General features: G+C 38.7%; 1 protein-coding gene across 1 annotated transcript in view; it reads left to right on the top strand.

Moving 5' to 3' along the window:
- Window positions 1-543: 543 nt before the first annotated feature.
- Window positions 544-26,289, top strand: part of ltk (leukocyte receptor tyrosine kinase) — a 132,096-nt gene continuing 106,350 nt past the window's right edge. The window contains exon 1 of the mRNA XM_061968382.2: window positions 544-640. Coding sequence (XP_061824366.1) covers window positions 583-640 — 58 coding nt within the window. The 5' untranslated portion in view covers window positions 544-582. The remainder of the gene's footprint in view (window positions 641-26,289) is intronic.

Raw genomic sequence — 26,289 nt, 5'->3', positions numbered from 1 at the left:
AATAAATGCTTAAATATCTGCATGTCACCTAGACTTACACTTTTAAAGAAAGTCATCCGTTAGTCTTTTTTCCTCTTTTAAAAAGGATGTAAAGGTTTTAATGTTGCAACTTGGCTGTGTAAGAAAAGTGCTTACAGTTTTGTAATGAATAATTTATGCTGTTATGATATCATTAAGAAGGGATTTTCCCCATTATTATTATCATTATAAAAGGCATTTAACGTATGATGTTTCATCATCAAATTAGTTTTTTCAAACTTTTTCCTCATAATACTTTTTAAAGCGACATGCACTCGCAGAACATGTTGACCGGAAAGCAAGACTTTAAAAGTGGGAAACCAGAACGTCACGAGAGGCTGAAGTGCCAAAACACAGGGGAACGTCGACGTTGCCGATGACGTCACCGCAGCCGCATCAGCATCACTCACACATCGCCTAGTGCGCAGCTCGTCCAAACGAGCAAGCAGCCAACCAGCCGGCGCGAAAGACTGCGTCTCTCGGGGCCGCGTGTGTTCGTCTCATCCGCTACATGAGGATCTAAAGGCGCCGTAAGAATTCCCGCGGAGTCTTGGCGGGAGAGACATGAGAACCATGGACGTCGTGGAAACGCGCGTTTTTCTGCCACTCGCAATTCTAATAAGTAAGTGACTTTAATCAAACTTTAATCGTCCGGAAGTCAGTTGGATGGATGCATTTCTTGCTTTTTAATTGGTTATTGTCTTTTAAAAAGTGTTCGATTGTGTAAACATAACGGAACCGAATCAACTTGGGACAAACTTGAGACGATTTGATTGACACGAATATACATTTGAAGAGGACAGCAACACTTCAGAATGAACCATGCAATATTTTACTCCCTTGATTAGAGATAGCTATAGATACAACATGAAATTAAACGGCATATTTAAGTGGTTTCTTATTGCATCATTGGTGTTTTAGCATTGCTGATTTAAAGTGGCTTTCCCCCCTGAGCTAGTTGATTTGAAGGGCTGCTGCTCATTTTGCTCTTCAAACAATTCCTCATGCAGGCACTTGTTCTTATTAGTGCATCAGTAACAAGTGTGCTAATCCGGTGTTTTTCAACCACCGTGCCGCGGCTCACTAGTGTGCCATGAGATACAGTCTGGTGTGCCGTCTGAGATTATGTAATTTCACCTAATTGGGTTAAAAATATTTTTTGCAAACCATAATTATAATGCCCAAATGTGCTGTTGTTGAGCGTCTGTGCTGTATAGAACTCGGCAGAGTAACCGTGTTATACTCTTCCATATCAGTAGGTGGCAGCAGGTAGCTAATTGCTTTGTAGATGTCGGGAACATGGTTTGTCGTGATCACAATATGCGGGATAGGCAAGGTATCTAACACTTAAACCAAAAATAAACAAAAGGCGAGTGCCGCTAAGAAAAGGCATTGAAGCAAAGCAAAACTAAAACTGAACTGGCTGCAAAGTAAACAAAAACAGAATGCTGGACGACTGCAAAGACTTACAGCGTGTGGAGCAGACGGCGTCCACAAAGTGCGTCCGTACATGACATGACAATCAACAATGTCCCCACAACGAAGGATTGCGTCCGCACGACTTAAATAGTCTTGTTTGCGAATACAAAGCAGGTGCGAGAGAATAGCATTCAAGGAAGACATGAAACTGCTAGAGGAAAATACCAACACAAGAGGAAAAGCCACCAAAATAGGAGTGCAAGACAATAACTAAAACACCACACACAGGAAAACACCAAAAAACTCAAAATAAGTTACAGCGTGTTGTGACAGATTGTGACAGTACACCTACATTGAGACAAGAGCTATTGTGATGCATGCTTGGTTATGGTTTGAATTCATATCCAACAATTGCGAGAACGACTTTTTATTGTCAATATATTCATTTTTTTATGTTTTCTGCTGTTGGTGTGCCTCAGATTTGTTTCAATGAAAAAAAATGTGCCTTGGCTCAGAAAAAGTTGAAAAACACTGTGCTAATCTACACATGTGGCTTCCCCTTCTATAGTGGCACTGCAAACTTTGCATCCACACACGTTATGCTTGTCTCATTGCATTTAGTCACAGAGTGGAGAAGTAGTGCAAGTGTCCATAATTGTTTACTGCAGTCAGTGCACATGAGCATTGCTTTGTGCCAAAATTTCCCAGCATTATGTTTTCTGCTCCTGCCTCTACATTATCCGGAGTGATCCATCTTGAGCTGTAAATACAGCCTCATACTTCATCTGAGGCTATAGGTATACAGTACACACATACAGTATATGGCAGGCTGACTGTAGTGGAATTTCATTGTTAAGAGTTGCTGATTCATGTATTTTAAGTAAGGGTGTTTATCGTTTCATTTTAACAACGATTCGATTCGGTTGTTGCCGATACAATTTAGGGCCAATGTCATTTTTTTTAGATCGATTCGATCCGAAAAGATTCAGTGAGTTGAAATCGATTAAATAAGTTTTTAGCAAAAAAAATCAAGCGTTGTGACTGTGAAGTCCAAACTGTTTACTGGACACTGCATGTGAAGTTCCCTATATTCCTGTTATTTCCATCCATCCATTTTCTACTGCTTGTCCCTTTTGGGATCGCGGGGGTGTGCTGGTGCCTATTCCAGCTACACTCGGGGTGGAAGGCGGTGTACACCCCGGACAAGTCGCCACCTCATCGCAGGGCCAACACAGATAGACAACATTCACACTCTCACTAGGGACCAATTTAGTGTTGCCAATCAACCTATCCCCAGGTGCATGTCTTTGGAGGCGGGAGGAAGCCGGAGTACCAGGTGGGAACTTATGCAGTCACGGGGAGAACATGCAAACTCCACACGAAAAGACCCCGAGCTTGAGAATCGAACTCTGGTCTTGTGAGGCAGAAGCACTAACCACTGCTCCAACAAGGGAATTAGGTGTAAATTAATTATGGCTGCAAACAGGCAAGTAAACAACAATTAACGGCCAATGTATTCACATCTTATTTGTCTGCTGTCACTTCCGTTGTGTCAGTCGCGTCTTTTGAGGCTTAAAGTTATGTTGTGGCTTTATATTATTATGTTGTGTTGTTTGTATTTGTTGTGGCTTTTGCAATTGTGCTGTTGCTGTAATATTGGCACGGATTACAAAATCTTACGTCTCTAATGGCTACGTTGATGTTACATAGCAGACAGCATCAAGAAATGATCTTAGATTGCGCTACGAACATGACACTACTACAAAGAATGTATCGCAGCAGATGCAGGTCCGAAGCAAAAAAAGACCGGTGGGAGATATTTTTTTTTGAAGGGAGAATCATGGAAACAAAACTTTCTAATGTCTCGGATTTCATTCAGAAGACACTGCGAATTGATGGAAAAAGAGTCTTGAATCCGAACGAAAAGATTGTTTGTGCCGATACTGTTCCAGACAATGGTTGCTATTGTTCTGTACAAACTTGCCATTTGTGTGGAATACAGACTTATTGTTAATCAGTTTGGAGTGCACAAATTCATCGTGAACAAACTTGTGTATGCTTTATTATTCGCCTTTAATATACCTGCTTTATTGTCGTTCATCTCATTTGTATTTCCTTAAACAGTCCCAATTTTTAATTTCTTTAGCTACAGTCTTAAATATATCTCTGTGTTTTTCTCCCATCGATGCACTTCAAAATGTTCTGCTTATTTAATTTGTGAAGCAAATAAACAGTCTCCTCTTAATTACAACTCTTGCTATGTTTTTAATGAATGGTATCTGCTTCCGGGTTGTAACCCGCGCGTTGAGACTGACGCATGCGAGATACAAAGGGTCCCCTCTGGCAGGACACACCCCCTGGAGAGATCTGGTTTTCAATCGCATAATCCAGGTGTTAGTCCAATTTTTCAAAAACCTAACACGATCGCATTAAGGTGTTTCCGTGGGTTGTAGGAGGCTTATTTAGAGCCGAACTATTTGAGAAATCGGACTAATTTAGTGCATGGACACATACTGACTGTGTTTGAATATAGGACAATAAAAACTGTATCTTAATCAAGTGATTATTTGGCGTCCCACTAGATGGAGCCACGTACCGCAGTTGGAGATTGCCTGACCTATTGTCAAAGTTTTTGTCAGGTTGGCACACGCTAAGCTTGAAGCGTGACCCCAGGATGCAGAGACAAGTGCAAGTACAGACCTTTTTGCGTACTTCCAAGCTGCAGTAATGAGTGCACAAAAATGTCTGCACATGTTCAGGTAGGAACAAACAATGACCCAGCCTTGTCCAAAGAAACCTCCTGATTGGCAACCAGGGACAGGTGATTGAGGCAGTGCTTAGGCCAGAGATGAAGGGGCAGGAAGCAAGAAGCAGAAACAAGAAATCAAAAGCACTGGACCAGAAATAACACCAAGCACAGGAAGATAAAAGTGAGTCCAAAACTGTCAAAGAGGGTCAAACAGTATCAGATCAGGACTCAAAATCAGATCTGGGACCAAAGAATGGATCGTGATTGGAGCCCAAAAATGTTGATTGGGGCATCCATAATATACATTAATAATTCTGCCATCCAAGCACTCCATACTAATATCCTCTTTTATTTAGATTTCCCTTGTATAAGTCTCTGATGCGTCCGGTGGTCATGTTGGCGTGAGGACGCCGTCACCAGCTCTGATCAATCATGATTATTTACAGGAAGTGGGCTTGTTTATGGGAATACCTTGTGCAGCTCTCAGCACCTCTGGTCAACACTAATCCAGTAATTGCCCTACATGTGCGATAATCATGCATATTGTTGGAGTTAAGCTATTTAGTTCAATTATTTCCAGTGCTGCAGAAATCTCCATTACATGTGCGCGGCTCATTTGTAAATGGAGTCTCTTACTCTATCTTACAACTCCCCTTCTTTCTCTTTTTTCTTTACACTGCATAGCGCTTGATCCAACTCCTAAGTGGCTGGCTCTGAGTCTTTTGTATGTTGCAGATGAAAGCGCTTGGTCGCCTACTCGGCCAAAGCATGAGCTGGCAGTGGTGTGGTGTAAAAGCCGTGCACTTTAAGGACCTTTTGTCATTCTGCTCATTAAGAACAAAGCAGCTTGGAGGAACACTTGAGGGCAACACTTTCAAATTCACTCATATTGTCACAGTCTTGTCTGCAGTGTTGATTTTCTTTACACAACTTTGTTGTTTGTGGCTGTATTTTATCAAGGTTGCTTTTGAGCTTGTTTTAAAACCCATTTTTTGTCGAAGGGGCAAACATACAGCGCTTATTTTCCTTGCAGTTAGGAAATAAATGCAGAACACAAAGCTATTAAGCTTTTTTGTACACATCTTTACTGATTTTAAGAAGTAAACAAACAACTCAAAAAGTCTTATCTGCTTTGTATAGTATAGTACAGGGGTCGGCAACCCAAAATGTTGAAAGAGCCATATTGAACCAAAAATACAAAAACAAATCTGTCTGGAGCTGCAAAAAAATAAAAGCCATATTACATATAGATAGTGTGTCATGAGATATAAATTGAATTAAGAGGACTTAAAGGAAACTAAATGACCTCAAATATAGCTACAAATGAGGCATAATGATGCAATATGTACATATAGCTAGCCTAAATAGCATGTTAGCATCGATTAGCTTGCAGTCATGCAGTGACAAAATATGTCTGATTAGCACTCCACACAAGTCAATAACATCAACAAAACTCACCTTTCATGCACAACCTTAAAAGTTTGGTGGACAAAATGAGACAGAAAAAAAGTGGCATAAAACACGTCCTAGAAAGTCGTAGAAAGTTATACATGTAAACAAACTACGGTGAGTTCAAGGACCGCCAAAATTAGTAGGACAAAACGGCGCTCGCCAAATACTCGAATCAGTGAAGCATGTTTAATATAAACAGTGTGCTTTATAACAATTAGGGAGGTTTGTGTCATGTTTGTCCTCCCACAGGAACCATATTAAAACAAAAAATATATTTTTTCCCCCTCATCTTTTTCCATTTTTCATACATTTTTGAAAAAGCTCCAGAGAGCCACTAGGGCGGCGCTAAAGAGCCGTATGCGGCTCCAGAGCCGCGGGTTGCCGACCCCTGGTATCGTATAAGTATCCAAACAACACTTAAAGTACCAGTAGAATCGGTAAACAAGTAGATTTTTTTATGCTTATTTGTGTTTCATTATATCCAATAAAGCATATCCAATTGTATTTACAATTCGCAAAGTATGTGAAAATACTGTCTAAACATCACAAATTCAGTCAGCCATTTTGAATATTCGGCTATTTTCAAAGATTGACGGAGTAACGTTTCTGCACTGCGACCATAGCATCGGATCAGTCTTACTGGAAATACGCAAAAATTGGAACGAGATGTGGTGTTTATCATTCACAATCTTATCTAAGGCAAGAACACATATTCTTGGCTTTTTTATGCATTCAAAATTGTAAATAAATAGCCAACAATGGAGTCAACAGATCGAGGGTCCACTGTTGCGCTCATTATACCTTCTCTAGAAACATCCAGAAAGCGCCACCAATACTCCATTTACATGTCGTGACATGAAAATGAACCAAATATGAGTGATATTGTTGTTATAAGCGCCAACGCAGGCATACTTTTTTAGCAGCACATTAATAGCAGTGAGCTAATGCTAGCTTACACTGCTATTGTTGACACACTGAGCCGACAGCTGCTTTTGCTTCGTCTCAAACTTGCTAAAAGTAAATTCTAGATAATAAATTATGCATCTCACCTGGTAATAAAGAAATGTGGTCATGGTCCGGCAGGCTAATCGACTTTTACGTCCCCGAGATGGCGAAAAAGACCCCAAAAGATGCTTTGTGCAGGAACTTTTTTTTAGGATTGCGATTGAACCTTCATCTGAACTGAATTATGTGAGGTTCCCATCGGTCGGCATTCCAGCGAGAGTGGAAATATTACAGTAGGTGTTTGTTTTATTGTGGTTTATTAAGGTTAGTTTGTATGTTTAGTACCTAGCAATGCTGCGGATGCTAGTGTCACAATAAAGCTACATCCGTTTAGCATTTGGCTTCTAAAACTTATTGCTCATCCTCTTTGTGTTCGGGCTCAAAAATATAAGGTTCTGGATCATAATTTTTCCATAAGTAATAATTGTTGGTTCTCACAAAGTCTGCTTGATTAGCATTGTTGTGGATAGGGAAGGGAACTTTGGTTCCTCCCGCGATCAAGTGACTGGCTTCCTCATTAACTCTCAAAATGGCTCGGCAATCTCAGTTAGATTGATACTATTTTGATCATATCTATTTATTTGCAAACTTCGGAAGTCTTTCGGTGTTATAAATCATATATATATGATAATAGCTTCAATATAGAGGCAGCTTGTTTTTCTACTCCTTCTCTACTGTTACTTTAAGTGATTAGATCGATATTGTTCTTGTTATTGTTATTGCAAAATATTTTTGGGAGTCGTTTTTGGTATTGTTTACAAACTCAGAGAGTAAGTCTCTGGATACATAAAGGCTTTGCGGTCAAAACCCAAATGATTTAAATGGGATCTAACAGTAGTTTTTGCTTTTCTTTAGTTATTGTGAACTAGCCACTATACAGTGCATCTGGAATGTATTCAGAGTGCTTCACTTTTTCAACATTCTGTTATGTTACAGCCTTATTCCAAAATGGATTAAATCCATTTTGTCCTCAAAATGTTTCATATTATACCCCATAATTACATTGTGAAAAGTTTTTTTATTTCTGTTTCCAAAATTATTAAAAACAAAAAAAAATCACATGTACAAAAGTATTCACAGCCTTTGCTCTATACTTTGTTGATGCACCTTTGGCAGCAATTACAGCTTCAAGTCCTTTTGAATACGATGCCACAAGCTTGGCACACCTATCTTTGGGCAGTTTCGCCCATTCCTCTTTGCAGCACCTCAAAAGATATCAGATTGGATTGGAAGCGTTGGTTTTCATCCAGGATGTCTCTATACCTTGCTGCATTCATTTTAGTCTAGTCAGGGAAGTGACCAAGAACCCGATGGTCACTCTGTCAGAACTACAGCATTCCTCTGTGGCAAGAGGACAACCTTCCAGAAGGACAACCATATCTGCACCAAACCACCAATTAGGCCTGTATGGTATAGTGGCCAGACGGAAGCCATTTCTTAGAAAAATGGTTTGTCAAATGCACAATAAAGACTCTCAGACCACGAGAAGCAAAATTCTCTGGTCTGACGAGACAAAGATTGAACTCTTTGGCGTGAATCCCAGGCATCATGTCTGGAGGAAGCCAGGCACCGCTCATCACCAGGCCAAAACCATCCCTGCAGTAAAGCATGGTGGTGCCAGCATCATGCTGTAGGGATGTTTTTCAGCGGCAGGAACTGGGAGACTAGTCAAGATAGAGGGAAAGATGAATGCTGCAACATACAGAGACATCCTGAGTGAAAACTAATGCTTCGCATCCAACCTGTTGGAGCTTGAGAGGTGTTGTAAAGAGGAATGTGTGAAACTGCCCAAAGATAGGTGTGCCAAGCTTATGGCATCTTATTCAAAAAGACTTGAGGCTGTAATTGCTGCCAAAAGTGCATCAACAACGTATTGAGCAAAGGCTGTGAATACTTATGTACACGTGATATTTTATTTGTAATAAAATTACAAACATTTAAAAAAAAAACTTTCACATTGTCACATAGAGTATTGTCTGTAGAATTTTGAGGAGAAACATGAGTTTATTCCATTTTGGAATAAGGCTGTAACATAATTGTATTTTGTCCAAAAAATATTAAATACCACAAATTTAATACACCATTTGATTAAACAACACAAGTGTATTCTATATTTGTAAGCTTAATAAAAATGTGTTATCGTGTTTACTTAAGTTTCTTGTTATACAACATTTTGAGTTTTATAATCTATTGTCAAAGTATTTGTCAGGTTGGTGCAAACTGAACTTAAAGCGTGACCCCACGATGCAGAAGCACACCGCTGGTGCACAAAAATGTCCAAACTTGTTCAGGCAGCAACAAACAATGATCCAGCCTTAGGAAAATCTGCTTTTTTTTTGTCTGTTTACGTATTTTACCAGGAAGACCAAGGGACTGACCTACTAGGATCAAATACCACACGCTAAACAGTGTGTGCAAACTATAAAATTCAATTGTGTTAGGTGTTAAGCTTGTGGCAGTGTTAGGAAAATAGTTTTAAAAAGTAATTCGTTTTAACTGCTTGTTACTTTTCCAAAAATGTAATTGAAGTACTAACATAACAAATGTATTCTTTAATTAATTACGAGGGAAAGTAATTCATGCGTTTTTTAAAGTTAAGTATATTTATACAGGTGAATGTGAGTATGAATGTTGTCTGTCTATCTGTGTTGGCCCTGCGATGAGGTGGCGACTTGTCCAGGGTGTACCCCGCGGACAAGTGGATGGATGGATATTTATACAGCGCTTTATAGCGGGGATCGAACCTGGAACTCTCAAGTTGCTGGCACGGACGCTCTACCAACCAAGCTACACCGCTTTCATATATCTGGTGCATGCAGTTGACATGTTTAATGAGAGAAGAGTGCATGAGTGTGTGCCTTTAAAAGGTGGTGTCTGTTGCAAAGTGAAGCGTGACATCAGGGAGGGCGTGCTCATTGACTGTTTTAAATCAAATCAAATCAAATCAACTTTATTTATAAAGTTTTAGCTCAGCATTGGTATTCTGCGGATTGGAATATTCCACAGCACCTGTGGAATATTTACATTTTTTTTTACTGATAGTTAATTAAGAGATTGAACGTTCATCAACTCCTTGTCCATCAACGGGCTATTGCAAGATTATTACAATAACTTACACGAGTAGAGAGCTACTTCCCGTAGTGAACTTGCTGGGATTCTAAAGCTGACTTGTTTGCATCAAATGCCGTATGCCGCGTTACATCAAACATATCGGTAACGGCATTGTAAAGTACATAATAGTAATTAATTAGATCACTCGTTATTAGAAAAACTAATAGCGTTAGTATCGGCAGTATTATGTAACACCATTATTATATAACACCGTTACTATGTAACACCGTTTTTCTGAAACTGCGTGTACAATTGATAACTGGTGCATACTGCTGTATGAAATGAGGTTTGTGCATGTACTACCGGCATTTTGTGCCATTGGAAAAATGACATTCATGTTTTCATGCAACTACCTGTTTTTGCAATGTTGAAAAAGCAGCTGACATTTATAATATGTAACACATATTCTGGAATTTAGTATCGTTACATAGAAAACAAACCACTTTTAGCACGCTGAAGATGCGCTATGTGGGGAGGCGGTGGACTATCACAACACTGCAGCGCATTCATCCGTCTCGAATGATCCAAACGCAATAAAAAGCTTATTAGGAGACATTTTTTTTCATATAGGAGATATTTCATTATAAAATATTTCCTAAATGAAAAAACTATCTTCATTAAAAAAGAAAACACAAACAGACACCAAAATGAATGCATTGAATTTGTTTCAATCAGCCCCTTAAGTCATCCAGAAGCTATAAAACTATGAAATGATATTGCTTAATAGACAATATCAATTATAATTTTTTTTCTGACAGTTCAAGTACGTTGACACGCACAATCGACTGTCTTTGCAGAGCGATCGCCTCCTTTCTCACAGCCATTTCATAATTGATCCAGTCTGCATGTTCTTTCTAGATGGAATAAATGTAGATGCCAAAACAGCAGACATAGAACAAATTTAGTCCTAATAAATCACATTGAGAGTGCTAAATGATTATGATTATATGCACCTCTTCCCAGTATTGTGGGTGTTCTAATAATTAGTATTAGGGTTGTTCGGTATACCGGTATTAGTATAGTACCGGGATACTAATTAATCATATTTGCATATGTAAACAAACGCCATTGGTGGATCTACACCTAACATCCATTGTAATGATACCAAGTACAGTAGCGTATCTAGTTGATACTACTATGATTACGTTGATATTTTTTGGCATCACTACATCTTCTTTCGTTTAAAAAAAATGTATATCATGTTTACAAACTCAGGAAATATGTCCCTGGACTTTGAATAGGACCAATGTATGATCCTGTAACTACTTGGTATCGGATTGATACCCAAATTTGTGGTATCATCCAAAACTAATTTAAAGTATCAAACAACAGAAAAATAAGTGATTATTACATTTTAACAGAAGTGTAGAAAGAACATGTTAAAAGAGAAAGTAAGCAGATATTAACAGTAAATGAACAAGTAGATTAATAATTAGTTTTCTACCACTTGTCCTTAATCATTTTGACAAAATAATAGAACGGAAAATGACACAATATGTTACTGCATATGTCAGCAGCTAAATTAGGAGCCTTTGTTTGCTTACTTACTAATAAAAGACAAGTTGTCTTGTATGTTCACTATTTTATTTAAGGACACACTTGCAATAAGAAACATATGTTCAATGTACCCTAAGATTTTTTGTTAAAATAAAGGCAATCATGCAATTTTTTGTGGTCCCCTTTATTTAGAAAAGTACCAAAAAGTATCAAAATAATTTTGGTACCGGCAAATCTCCCGAAAATCTCCCGAAATTCAGGCGGACCTGAGTGACGTGTCGACAGCCTGTTTTCACGTCCGCTTTCCCACAATATAAACAGCGTGTTATAACTGTAGAATGATCAAGGGCGAGTTCTTGGTTTCTTATGTGGGTTTATTGTTTGGCAGTTTCATTTCCGTCCTCCCAGCGCAATAACAACACACAACAACAGCAGTCATGTTTTCGTCTACCGTAAAGCAGTTCGTCTGCCGTAAACAGCAATGTTGTGACACTCTTAAACAGGACAATACTGCCATCTACTGTACATGCATATGTGACAATAACATGTAGGGCTTTTAGAGAGTGCAGTGCACAACTGCGCACACAACAAGGAGACGAAGCAGAATGCATCATCAGAGAGGGTGTTCAGCATGGTTAGAAACATAGTGACAGAGAATAGAACAAGGATGGACAATTCAACCCTTAACTCAACAATGAGTAGATGAGTGTTATGTGTGTGTATATGTGTAAATAATAGAACCCTGAAATTCAAGTATTTCTCTTATTTATATATATATATATATACACCGTATTTTCCGCACTATTAGCCGCACCTAAAAACCACAAATTTACTCAAAAGCTGACAGTGCGGCTTTTAACCCGGTGCGCTTTATATATGGATTAATATTACGATTCATTTTCATAAAGTTTCGATCTCGCAACTTCGGTAAACAGCCGCCATCTTTTTTCCCGGTAGAACAGGAAGCGCTTCTTCTTCTACGCAAGCAACCGCCAAGGTAAGCACCCGCCCCCATAGAACAGGAAGCGCTTCTTCTTCTACTGTAAGCAACCATCCGCCCGCGTAGAAGAAGAAAAAGCGCGCGGATATACCGTACGTTTCATTTCCTTTGTGTGTTTACATCTGTAAAGACCACAAAATGGCTCCTACTAAGCGTCAGGGATCCGGTTCATGAAAAGACGCAATCTCTCCATCCGCACACGGATTACTATTTCACAGCAACTGATATTCCTGTGAAACGCACTGTGGATACAACGGGTGCACGTACGGTGAATATTCGCACCACAGGGAATGAGAAGTCATCCTTCACTGTGGTTCTAGCTTGCCATGCTAATGGCCAGAAACTTCCACCCATGGTGATATTCAAAAGGAAGACCTTGCCAAAAGAGACCTTTCCAGCCGGCGTCATCATAAAAAGCTAACTCGAAGGGATGGATGAAGAAAAGATGAGCGAGTGGTTAAGGTAAGTTTAAGTTTACGCGAAGAGGCCGGGTGGCTTTTTTCACGCAGCTCTGTCCATGTTGATATACGTATGTTTGTGATTGCACATTTGCGTACATTTTGGGAGTGAACAGAGTTGTTAGAACGCTGGTTTTTAATATATTATTAAAGTTTGACTGACCTATCTGACTGTTTTTTTGACATTCCTTTAGCGCAGTTAGATGCGGCTTACAACACCGGGCGGCTTATAGGTGGACAAAGTTTTGAAATATGCCGTTCATTGAAGGCGCGGCTTTTAACCCAGGGCGCCTTATGGTGCGGAAAATACGGTATATATATATATATATATATATATATATATATATATATATATATATATATATATATATATGTATATATAATAAAATAAAATAAATAATAAAAAAAAATAATTATATATATATATATATATATACAGCCAGAATTCACTGAAAGACAAGTATTTCTTATATATATATATATATATATATATATATATACAGTATATATATATATGAAATACTTGACTTGGTGAATTCTAGCTGTAAATATACTCCTCCCCTCTTAGCCACGCCCCCAACCACGCCCCTCCGACCCCGAAATCAGCAGTGCATATTCAGAGCGCATGGATTCAGTGCTTCAGCGTCGAGCAGATAGGTGTATAGCAGGTGAGCATCAGGCAGCGTACTCTCCCCAAATTAAAATAAACACCTCCCAGTCAACTACTAGTAACATCACTATGAGCCCGTTGACGTTCTAGAAACTTAAACTGCAGCTCATCTCGCTCGCAGTCCTGGCTTGAGGTGAAGGCTAATGAGCTTTTAGCGTAACGTTAGCTCATTTTGCGGTGTGTGTGTGTGTGCGTGTGTGTGTGTGTGTGTGCGCGCGTGTGTGTGTGTGTGTGTGTGTGTGTGTGCGTGTGCGTGCGTGTGTGTGTAGTCTCTTCTATTGCTATTGTACTATTTTTTCAGCTCTAGTTACATTAATCATTAGTAATGGAGCAGCCTAGTTTTGAATGGCAGGGTCCCTGCTATCACATGTTGATAAAAATATAACATTTACATCATAAAAATCAACTACAGGCTTCCCAAATGCTGTAATAAATAAATGATGAGTTGACTTGAAACTGTTTAATGTTGCACTTTTTATATGTAGAAGAAAAGTTTTGTCATTTTATTTAGTCTGAGCAACAACTTGAGGCAATTTAATGTTGATTAACGTGGGCAGAATTATTATAGTGTTCCCAATGTTAAAAGGATAAAGCCATTGTTTACACATTTGGTAAATAAAAAGCCAAAAAATTTATATTTTGTTGTTTTCTTACTGTACCAAAAATGAACCGAACCGTGACCTCTGAACCAAGGTATGTACGGAACCGAAATTTTTGTGTACCATTACACCCCTAGTCCACACACACCTAGTCCACACACAACCATGCCACTGTTTAAGACCCCCGCCCCCCTCCGTCCGCCGGCGCAACGCGACCTCGTACGCAAGCGCGGGAAAAAAAAATAAAAATCCATCTGAGCGCCCATCTGCTCCAAACTCTCCAGTAGATGACTTAACTTCACTGTGAAGTTATTTAAAAGAGCTATATTGTAAATAGTTTTTTGTGCATTTTACATTTGTTTGCTGTGTTTTGTGTGCAAGTTTTTAAATTAAAATGTATCTCCTTTGAACAATATCCAGTGTTGTGGTATTTCAATGAACTAGAATCCAGTGTGCTGTGGGGCCCTATTGTAGTGAATCACACCTGAGCCATCATACATGAATCCAATCTTTAATGGACATGAGAAAGTAGACAATGCGATAAAGAACATTTTACAACAATTAATCCAAGGATCTGTATATATATATATATATATATATATATATATATATATATATATATATATATATATATATATATAAAATCTCCTGATGTTTGAGGGAACCCCTCATGAAACAGGCCTGTAGAGATGAAGTAGTCTTGTGATTTTTTCCCCACACATACATATATTGCGCTCTACCACGGTATCGAACACTATTTTTTGGATAATCTTATTAAGACATATATATATATATATATATATATATATATATATATATATATATATATATATATATATATATATATATATATAACTATTGTTGTGGGTTGACTCAGCCGTTGGGGTATTTATTCTTTCGTGAGATATGGCGTCAGGGGATAAGCTGGGTCACCCAAAATAAAAAAGGGACTGGATCTTCATCTTCCAGCAGTTGTTTGGGACACGATCTTTCAGCTGCGCGCTAATGGCGGAGTTAGCGAAGATGCGGGCATCACGCACGCTGTCTGGCCATTTCACAGTCACAACCATAAAGCAATATTGTTAGTCACACACTGCCTGTATCATCACATCCACGAGAGGAAGGAACCAAGTTTTTCGGTAAATACAACACTAAAATTGGCCCTAGTGTGTGGATGTGAGTGTGAATGTTGTCTGTCTATCTGTGTTGGCCCTGCGATGAGGTGGCGACTTGTCCAGGGTGTACCCCGCCTTCCGCCCGATTGTAGCTGAGATAGGCTCCAGCGCCCCCCCGCGACCCCAAAGGGAATAAGCGGTAGAAAATGGATGGATGGATGGACAATCACAGCTGCTAAAGTTCTCTTGCCGTCTGAGAAGTGTTGTATCTAAGGGTGTAACGGTACACAAAAATTTCGGTTCGGTACGTACTTCGGTTTAGAGGTCACGGTTCGGTTAATTTTCGGTATAGTAAGAAAACAACAAAATGTAATTTTTTTGGTTATTTATTTACCAAATTTGTAAACAATGGCTTTATCCTTTTAACATGGGGAACACTATAATAATTCTGCCCAAAAATAGAAATAGCTCTGTGTGTGATGGATGTGAGCCACCACTAGGCTGATCAGTGCAACATCAGGCAGTCATGAATGCTAAGCATAACAATAACATACATATACACACAGGGTCCATTGCCAGTGTTAATGTGGTCAACATATACAAAATAAAAACTAAATAAGATAAGGCTCAGAATGGTTTCTTAACAAAAACCTTCTACATATAAAGTGCTTTTTTTGATTGATTGATTGAGACTTTTATTAGTAGATTGCACAGTACAGTACTTATTCCGTACATTTGACCACTAAATGGTAACACCCGAATAAGTTTTTCAACTTGTTTAAGTCGGGGTCCACGTTAATCAACATTAAACTGCCTCAAGTTGTTGCTCATATTAAATAAAACTTTTCTTCTACATATAAAAAGTGCAACATTAAACAGTTTCAAGTCAACTCAGCCTCAGATTAACTTTTCTCCCCCCCCCCAGCCTTTAACCTTGGTGACTTTCACTCAATCTTCATGTTTTTTGCCAGAAAAATCAGTTTATCCACATTGTCTGCAGAAAGAGCAGACCTGCTTGCAGTTACAATGTCTCAGTGGGTCAAAATCTAGTTTTTAATGCAAAATGGTCTTAAATCTGCTGCTATAAAAACACCAACGACATTTGTTATTGCTTTAGCCCTGCCTGACTCGCCGAGGAGAGGCTGCTTGAATGCTGTGTTTGCACGACGCTCGTCTTTATCTTCGTGAAGCGATGTTCACTTGGGGGTGGTGACGCTTCAAATGGGTTAGCATGTTTGACGTGTTGGCAGAAGCATACCCTACTGCTGCTGAACAATGTCGGCAAACCTCCGTCCTCCATTGTTGTATCGCACCGCGAAGCCTTAGTGTTCCCAAACGGGAGATTTTAACGAGGCAGGAGGGTCTTCCAGCTCTGGCTTTTACATGTTGTCGTAGCCCGGTCGCTGCTAGCATGCCGTGTGTTGTGCCTCGGTGTGCATTGTTTACACAACGTGCGGTACGCTACTTAATATGTCCGCGTGGAAACTCGTTCGGTACACCTCCGAACCGAACCGAAACCCCCGTACCGAAACGGTTCAATACAAATACACGTACCGTTACACCCTTAGTTGTATCCGAAATAGCTGCAATCGCACGTTTCCTTCACTTAAGGTATTCATGTGTGATTTCCACAAGCGTCTGTGCATGTAGAAGAAGGAGCATGTTTGGATGACTCGCGTTCATCTTTTTAGGTTCGGTTGTTATGAAGCTCGCTGTGGCTGTTACTTCCTGTGTGGGGCGCGGTCTTTCTGGCGTCACTTCCTGTGTGGGGGCGGTCTTTCTGGCGTCACTTCCTCTCCGAACTCACTTTGTAAACGATCAATGAGTCCATACAAAGCTAAGTGCCAGAGATGCAAGAAATACACGGCTGACTTACCCGTGTAAAAATTTGTCCGAGGAGGGGGACCTTAAACGCTGGTTTAGTGTGGTTGAAACGGGACTTAGGCTAAATAATTATTCGTTTAAGGGGTTGAACGACTTAGTGTAGACATGGCCTAAAACAACCAGTTGTTGGGATTTTGTGTTCACTAGGCACTAAAACTAACAATGCAACAAGTCAATGCCGAGGATCTTTGCGAGACAATAAAGTTAATTTGATGCATGCTTAAGGGCTTTTTATGACTGCAAAGACATAATCTGGGTAATTATTTAAAATTGGGTACCCGTGTTGAGAGGTGGTGTTTTCGCAAGCACCTGCACTCAATTTCAGAGGAGAATGTTATTTACTAATGACATTGTCTTTTCAGAGGAACTTTGTTTTTGATTACTTTTTATCAACAGCTGTGCACATGAAGTGAATCTAATTTAGTATAAAGTAGGGCCACATGTCTTAGCAACAGAGTGGTCGATGATCACATGATGTTATGTCACAAGACTTGAGTGTTTTGGATTCTTTGGACATTCTGATTTAGTGTGTTTGTATTTTTCCTCTCGCATCAAAAGGTCTCCAAGGTTGAGGCTTTTTGGCTTTGTTGTGAAGACAGCAAACAGAAAATACTGTAGATACGCTCCCTCGTCTCCCCCGGAACTAGAGTGGCGACTCGTACTCGGACACGCCGTTGACACTGGTTGGTCACAGTGATGTTCTGGTTTAATTCCAGTTTCAGAAGCAGATGTAAAGACATACCCGCACAGTTTCCATCGATGCTGCTGTTGTGAGAGGTGTCAGCTCAGCTCAGCAGCTCATCGACATGGAGCCACTGTTTTTGTCATAATTCAACAACCGATTTCTGTCATGCAACATTACTGCGAAACCAAAGTGACGGTAAAGATTAGGGGTGCTACGAACCACAATATTCACGGTTCGGTACAGTCCGATGCTTTTGTCTATGGATGTTCTCATTAGAGCTGTCTTCGACTAAAGATATTAAGAGTCGAATCTGACTCGTTAGATTTTGTCCATTGTTGACGATCAGTCGAATCTATGGCAATGTTTTTTATGTCTGAGGGCTGTAATTCAATTCCATTCAGAGTTTGCTGTTGCCGATATGTTTAAGGGACAATATTATTTTTTTAGAATGATACGATCTGAAATGGTTCAGTGACTTGAAATCGATTCAGTAATTTTTTAGCAACAAAAATCAAGCAGTGTGACTGTAAAATGAATACTGGATACTGGACACTACATGTGAAGTTTCTTATATTCCTGTTATTTCTTGTTGGGGAATTAGACATGAATTATAGCTACAAACAAGCAAGTAAACAACAATTAATGGTCAATGCATTCACATTGTATTTGAATAAAGTGCAACCAACACTTCAGGTTGAATTAACAAAAGGAAACCTTTTCTGCTCACATTTTCAATATTCAAGACATTTTTAATAATAGTACAGTAACCACCATTTTAACAGAAGATGTACCTGCTACTTCTGCTTTTGTTTTTCAACATAAAATAATACATTATTAATATGAAAAAGGAAGTGCAACTAACATCTCTTCAGATTGAATTAACAGTAAATTTAGCTGCTACTTCTACTGTTGTTTATTGACATTAAACAGCTACGGTTGCACAGAAAAGTCACACCAAATGTAAACGGCAAAACACAATAACATAAAGCCATAGCACAACAACTATAAGCCAAAACACAAAAATACCAAAGACGGAATGGAAGTAACAGGGGACAAGTTTTGGCGACTCACCGACTATCTGAGAAAGAAATTTGAAAACGGTGTAATGAACAAAGTTGGAAAAGTAACTGAAGTGTGACCATTTTTTCAGTCACAAATAACTTTTTTTTTTAACTTTTGAAGTAACACTTATATACTATGTTCAGGAAGTTGGTCCGTCGCCGTAACTTGCTCCGCTGTCATTTCCGTCATTTCTGACGCGTCTTTTGTGACTTTAAGTTGTGTTGCGGCATTATATTGTTGTGTTGTAACATTTGTATTTGACAATGATGCTACAGACAGGCATACAGACTAAATAACGTTTAACATTCTTATCATTTAAAGTGTTAACCCAATGTTTTCCTTTTTCTAGTATTGATAAAATAGACTGATTTCCTTTTAAAATTATGTCTGATTGATACTAGGGATGTAATGGTATCAAAATCCCATGGTACGATATTATCACAAATTAAGGCCACTGTACAATATGATTGTGGTGTATGTCTAAAAAAAAGATTGGTAAAAATGTTATAGAGTGTAAAATTAAGTGGCAGGAATGTTTCTGATAAACAAACTTACTGTAATTGAACACAAACATAATGCTCAAATGTTCTAATCATACAAACATGCTTTTTTTTAAGTGCAAATAAAAGTGTAGGAACATCTACTGTTTCAAGAAAATATTAAAAAAAACTTACAGTTCATGTCTTTAACTTGACAATGTAAACATCCAGTGTCATAAGTATAAAACAATAATGTTCACTTTAGTGTTTTTCAACTTTTACATTATCAGAAGCAGTGAACATTTTTTATATCAGTCCGAAAAATGTTGTTTCTTACAAAAGTTAACTAACAATATAACTTTTGATAATGTAAATGCCTCACAAACTGATGTTTGGCTTCGCTGGCTTCAAAAATCTTTTCTAGGGGATAGTTTATGAGGTGGTGACTTGTCCAGGGTGTCACCTGCCTTCTGCCAGAGTGCAGCTGGATAGGCTCCAGCCTCCCCGCGACATCGAGAGAGACAAGGAGTAGAAAATGGATTGATGGATTCATCAAGTAGCTTTTTAGTTTACTCATGTTTCTAGCATCAAACATTTTTTTGGGTGATTAACTACGGGCTGTACAACGTGACCGGCTGGATATATCAGCCTTGAAACGCTCGAGACAAAAGTGGTACGCTTTGCTTTGCAGAAGGCAGACTTTCTTACATCTGCCAAAGAAGTTATGTTTTTCGCTAGGGTTTGTCTGTTTGTTAGCAAAACATAACTCAAACAGTTTTATGGACGGATTTTAAATTAGATTTTTTCAGATTTCTGATTTTTCAGGAAAATGTTCAAGAAATGTCCAAAAAAAACATATTTTCTACTGCCAGTACAAACACACGTCACTTCCTGCTTACGGCATTCCACACTACCACCTTGGTGGTCCCGCGCTGTGCAAAGGAGTCTGGGTGATTAAGTTTATTTTTAGACCCGGACAACGCTAAAGTGCCAGAAAATAAACTATACTCACGGCACTATTGTGAAGACTTTGAAACCGAAATACTGCGGTATCTACAATACTGTTACACCAATAATCAATACCTATCTTTGGGAAGGCAAACTTGCTGAGCACAGATCGATGTAGTTGAATCTAAGGAATATATATCGATTAAACGTTACATCTAGGGCTGGGCGATATGGCCTTTTTTTTAATATCGCAATATTTTAAGGCCATATCGCGATACACGATATATATCTCGATACTTTGCCTTAGCCTTGAATGAACACTTGATGCATATAATCACAGCAGTATGATGATTCTATGTGTCTACGTTAAAACATTCTTCTTCATACTTCATTAATATATGCTACTTTTAAACTTTCATGCAGAAAAGGAAATCACAACTAAAAAAATTACTCTTTTTTTCATACTGTGTTGATCTGGAAATGTTTGCCTCTGCATTTTGATGCTGTGGGCGTGTGGCACCAAACGGAGATATTGACATGCGGAGTAAGCCCTCTTCATTGTCTAGCGGGTGACTTTTCAAATGATGCTACATATTAGCAGTGTAGCCGAGTGTCCTGGGTTCGCCTATACTTAGACTTAGACTTAGACTTAGACAAACTTTAATGATCCACAAGGGAAATTGTTCAACACAGTAGCTCAGTTACAATGATGGAAAGTGTAAGGATGGAAAGGACAATAAATATAAATAGACTAATATAGCGATAAAAGAATCAAACATATATACGAATATATACATGTGTACAGAATAATATATATACAGATATATTATATTATTATATTATACAGTGTACTTATCTAATATAATAATAAACGGGAGACATTAGAGCAGGTTCGGTAGCCACCGCTTCTTTAATGTCAACATCACACACCTCCTTCCACAACCACACACACCATACGTCACAGCCCTACGGCAAGAACTCTGGAGGGACAAAACTCCTCCTCCTTACCTAACACACGCCGGTAACTTGGGACACCCTGAACTGTTTGTTACAGCAGTAATGCTACTTTTTATAGCAACGCTTTTGCCCCACACTTGACAAATTACGGTTGTCTGTTCGACATATTCCCACTTGAAGCCAAACCACCGCCAGACGATGGACCCCCTGCTGTTTTTCTTGGAAATTAATTATTCCTCCATTTGTTACCAGATTCGCACCTTCTTTCTCTTGTATTAGCGCTCGCACCACTCCGCTAGCATCACAGCTAACGTTAGCCATGCTGCTACCTCTCTGCTCGGGGAGGGCGTATACGTATGTGACGTATGACGTGACAGTATGTGACGTGTGTAAGAAGGTGCGCTTGCTGTCTGTGAGAAGGACAGACAAGACAGAGTGAGAAGAGCCTGTAGTGTAATGTCCGCAGCTAAAAGCAACTGCGTGAGAACGTATACTCGATATCACGATATAGTCATTTTCTATATTGCACAGAGACAAACCCGCGATATATCGCGTATATCGATATATCGCCCAGCCCTAGTTACACCCCTAATATGTAGTAGTAGGAGTCAATGACTTTACATTGACGTTCTCGAGCACCTGTATGTAAATGTTCCAAAGTTAATTAAAATGTACTTATGAAAGGAATACAGTCTTTCAATAAAGAGAACAAAACAAAGATCGTATTTATCACCTCAATTTGTGAGGACCTCGACTCCAGCGCGCGGCGCCAAGAAGGCATCAGATTTGACTAAATAGAGGAAGTCAAAGTCGGAACAATGTTTCTGTATGTTAACCAGCAGAAAAATCTTTGACTTTTGCAAAAGGTGAGCTACATCTCCAGGGGTGAGGCATATCATTTCCAACGATCAGTCCCAATGTTTTTAGTGATAATATCAATGAGGGATTTTTAATCACTGCTATTTTGAAATTGTTACTAATATTGATACTGTTGTTGATAATATTCATTTTTGTTTCACTACGTTTAGATTGTTCCGTGTCATGTTTGTGTGTCCTCAATTGCTCTCTGTCATGATGTGGAGGTGACGAACCCCAAGATGCAGAGATGACAGGCGGTGTACAAGAAAACATGGTTTTAATGTTAAAAATAAGGTGAAAACAAAAAGGCGCACAGGGCGAAGGCACAACTTAACGCAGGAAACAAAAGCTAATACTTAGCCTGAACTATGGACATGAAACAAAAAGTTGCTAACTGTGGCATAAATAAACAAAACTTACTTGGCAAGGCACGAGCAGCATGAACTAAGCATGAAATCATCAGCATGAACTATGGTGTCTCCAGAAAACAAGCATGAACAGAGCATTGCAGGAAACAGGGAGTCCACAGCATACAACAAACAATACTCCAGCACTGACTGGAGGGCAAGGCAGGTTTAAATAATGCCTCTGATTAGTGCTCGGGCAGCAGGTGAGCGGGCGAACACTAATCAGAGGCAGTTGGAAATAATAAGTAACTATGGTAACTAAAACAAACAAGGGTGCACAAAAAAAGGGAACTATGAAGTCCGAAACTAACAGAACATAATACATGATCCGAGACATGGATCATGACACTCTCAATTGCTCTGTTTATTGCTATTCTGAATGTTGCTGGGTCGGTTTTGGTTTAGGAATTGGATTGCATTGTTATGGTATTGTTGTGTATTGTTTTGTTGAATTGATTAATAAATTAAAATAAATAAATAAATAAATAGAAAATAAAAAAGTCGGAACAATGTTTATGTATGTTAACCAGCAGAAAAATCTTTAACTTTTGCAAAAGGTGAGCTACATCTCCAGGGGTGAGGCGGTGCATTAAATTTCCGACGATCAGTCCCATCGGGGCCGACGGCGGGATTTCAGTCAGAGGAAAGCTCGGTGTCTGATAGCAGCGCGTCCCGACAAGCCCCAATCACGTCCCTCGAGTAAAAACATCCTCCCAACACTATTAGTAAAATATTATTGTGTTTAGACAAATGTTATATAATAAAAGACAGAGAGCTGTTTTTTTTTTTAATGATGTCACACTAGGAAGCAGCCACCGCTCTGAGGAAGGCTGAAAATAATGTCAATGCGCGCTTATATGCCGTCATCTGAATTCCATGTGACGCAATGATGACAGCTTACTGCTCGGTGAGTCTCTTGTGTGCGCGCCTGTGTCTGGCGTTGTCGTGTGCACCCGTCTACTCGCTACTCAAGTTGTATCGTCCAAGTCACAACACTGTGATATTGTCTTTGTGACAGCACGCTTGCTCCTGCCTTCAGTGTGCAGGTGTGTCTTCATTGTCAAGTCACAGTTAGGACTGATATGACGAGGTCTTTCCTGTATAAGTCTATAGGGCCAGATTATTTTAGTATTTAGACTACATCTTTCTAAGACCAACTGGACAGTCCAGTTGCGATCGATTGAATGCCCTGAGAATTCCACTGATGTATTATTGTGTGGCACTTGCGACTTGCCGTTACACTTTTATCCACAACAAACTAGCCACCAGGATCATCCTTAATACAAAAAACAAAGTAGTTCCAAACACCAAATCTGAGGGATGATGGAGGGTCTTTGAGTTCAGTTTTGTTGAAGGCGTTAGCAAAGAGCTAGATTCGCCCTAGGCTGCATTTTTGTGTGCAGACCCAATGAGCCAAAACTTGAATAAATAGATATACTGTAACATATCTTATTGTTGGAGTCATAGTAGTACTGAACTAAATTTCACTTCAAAACACGCTTCGTTGGAACTTTAGATAAAACGGAGGTACTTTTTTGTCGTTGGAGCGACAAACTTTATTTACGGACTGCAAATCCATCCATCCATTACTGCTTGTCCTTCCCGGGGGTCCAGTGGGCGGGTGGAAAATTAAAAAAAATATATGAAGAAACGCCATAATGATTGGTTGGCTTACGTATGAAGAATCACGATTGGCTAAGATTAGTGCTAATCAATTCAGTGGCAAGATAGACGCTTTAAAGCCAAGAAGCAAAATCAAAACATTGCCCGCAGCGGTGGCAGAAACCACATGAGGCGAGTTGTCTTGTTTAGATAAGTATGTTTCTTCCAGGGTGCATCAATAGGCCATTTATCTGTACTTTTATTTAATTTACATTGTTTTTAACGTTTTATAAAAGTTCTGTTTTGTTCTGGCTAACTTGACAGTGCACGTATAAAAATTACATAGGATTCCAGTCCTGGCATTAGAATTTGGTGACTTTAATTAATTTCCATTCATGAAAAGATGGAGTTTGTTCATGCCTGTTATGTGAGACACATGTTTTGCACTTGTCATTTTGCCACTGTGGTTTCTGTTGAAACAGTCATTTCTCCTGTGCTGAAAAGTCTCCATTTCAATAGAGATGGTATATTTTGGTGTTTATTTGATATTATTATTATTTAACTGCCTTTAATTGTAATTTAATTTTTTTCCATGGTAACGCAACTTTGCAAGTTAAAAGAAATGTTAAAAAGCCAGACATAGGGCATGTTTCCAGTTTGTGTTTATTATAATAAACAATCACATGAGATATTCATGTATATATGTATGTATATATGTGTGTGCATATACTGTATATATATATATATATATATATATATATATATATATATATATATATATATACAGTATATATATATATATATATAAGCGCTGCAACTAACAACTCATTTGATGATCGATTAATCTGTTGATTATTACTTCGATTAATCGATTAATAATCGGATAAAAGAGACAAACTACATTTCTATCCTTTCCAGTATTTTATTGAAAAAAAAACAGCATACTGGCACCATACTTATTTTGATTATTGTTTCTCAGCTGTTTGTAAATGTTGCAGTTTATAAATAAAGGTTTATAAAATAAATAAAAAAATAAAAAAAATAAAAGTAGTCTCTGCACATGTGCATAGCATAGATCCAACGAGTCGATGACTAAATTAATCGCCAACTATTTTTATAATCGATTTTAATCGATTTAATCGATTAGTTGTTGCAGCCCTAATATATATATACTATTGCTGTAACAAGCTACTTTTGCCTTGTAGCTTGTAGTGTATTCTCTGGGGATACCTTCCCTTGTAGCTTAGCTACATTTAATCGAGAGCAACTAATATCTTACTAAATTTTCCAAGTAGCTTGCCTATCACTAATTATCTATTAATGTACATTTGTACCTTGTTTGCTATATAATTGCAAATACTTTGGAAATGTGCACTTACTTCTTACTATACTAACTGGCCCCAAGTTTTGAGCAAAATCAAGCTTGCAGTTAAGTAAAACATTCCTGGATTACATTCTGACAACAAAATTGCATTTGTGTCCAAATATCGGGGTCTTTTTCTTAAGCAAATTTTAGTAATGCAAGCAAGTAATAACCTGTGATTTAACGTGATTAATCACTATTCGAGAATGTGATTAATCTGATATTAAAAAAACGAATCACTTGACAGCCCTACTTATTTCTTTTTAGAAAGGACGTCTTTCAGTCATAGGAAAAATCCTTCCCAGTGAATTTTTCTATTAAACATTATTTTTCTTATTTTTCTTTAGCTATTAATTTTATGAGTCACAAGGATATTGTCTGAAAAGCATTACCAATCGATTGAGGTGGTTGAACAAACAGCCTCTGTTGTGGTTCTTTCAGTGAGGTCAGTTGCCTTAAAATATTTTTGACTCATTTTACGTAAGAGATTCTTGTAGTTGGTTTGGTACCAATGTGGGTTTTGTCCCATAGACCAGTGGTCTCCAACTTTTTTGAGCCAAAGGAATGCTCGTAGTCCTGCAGACCTCTGGTGGCCTGACAAGGGGAGGGTGTTAACATTAATAATTTATTAAGAATTAAGAGGGAAATGCTATATTAGTTTACATGTATCAAACCAAACTAAACTCACCTCATGCAGAATACGTGAGATCCTTGTCCTTGTTTCCATGCAAATAGTACAGTTTACAACTGTGGGTGATGGCAGACAATGACACTCAAAGTGTGTTCCTTTGTCCTTGTCCAGTCAATTCCATTGTTTTTGTTTTAGTTGCTGTCACAGCAGATAAAATGTTGCAAAAGGAAGCAGAGCTTTCAGTGCTTTTGTGACAATGTCAGGATACTCTGCCCTCACTTGAATCCAGAATGCAAGGAAGTCAGAAGTGGTCTCAAACA

Source organism: Nerophis lumbriciformis, linkage group LG08, assembly GCF_033978685.3.
Source record: "Nerophis lumbriciformis linkage group LG08, RoL_Nlum_v2.1, whole genome shotgun sequence".
Lineage (NCBI taxonomy): Eukaryota > Metazoa > Chordata > Actinopteri > Syngnathiformes > Syngnathidae > Nerophis > Nerophis lumbriciformis.
Note: the sequence above shows the minus strand (reverse complement) of the source record. Positions and strands in the feature narration are given on the sequence as shown.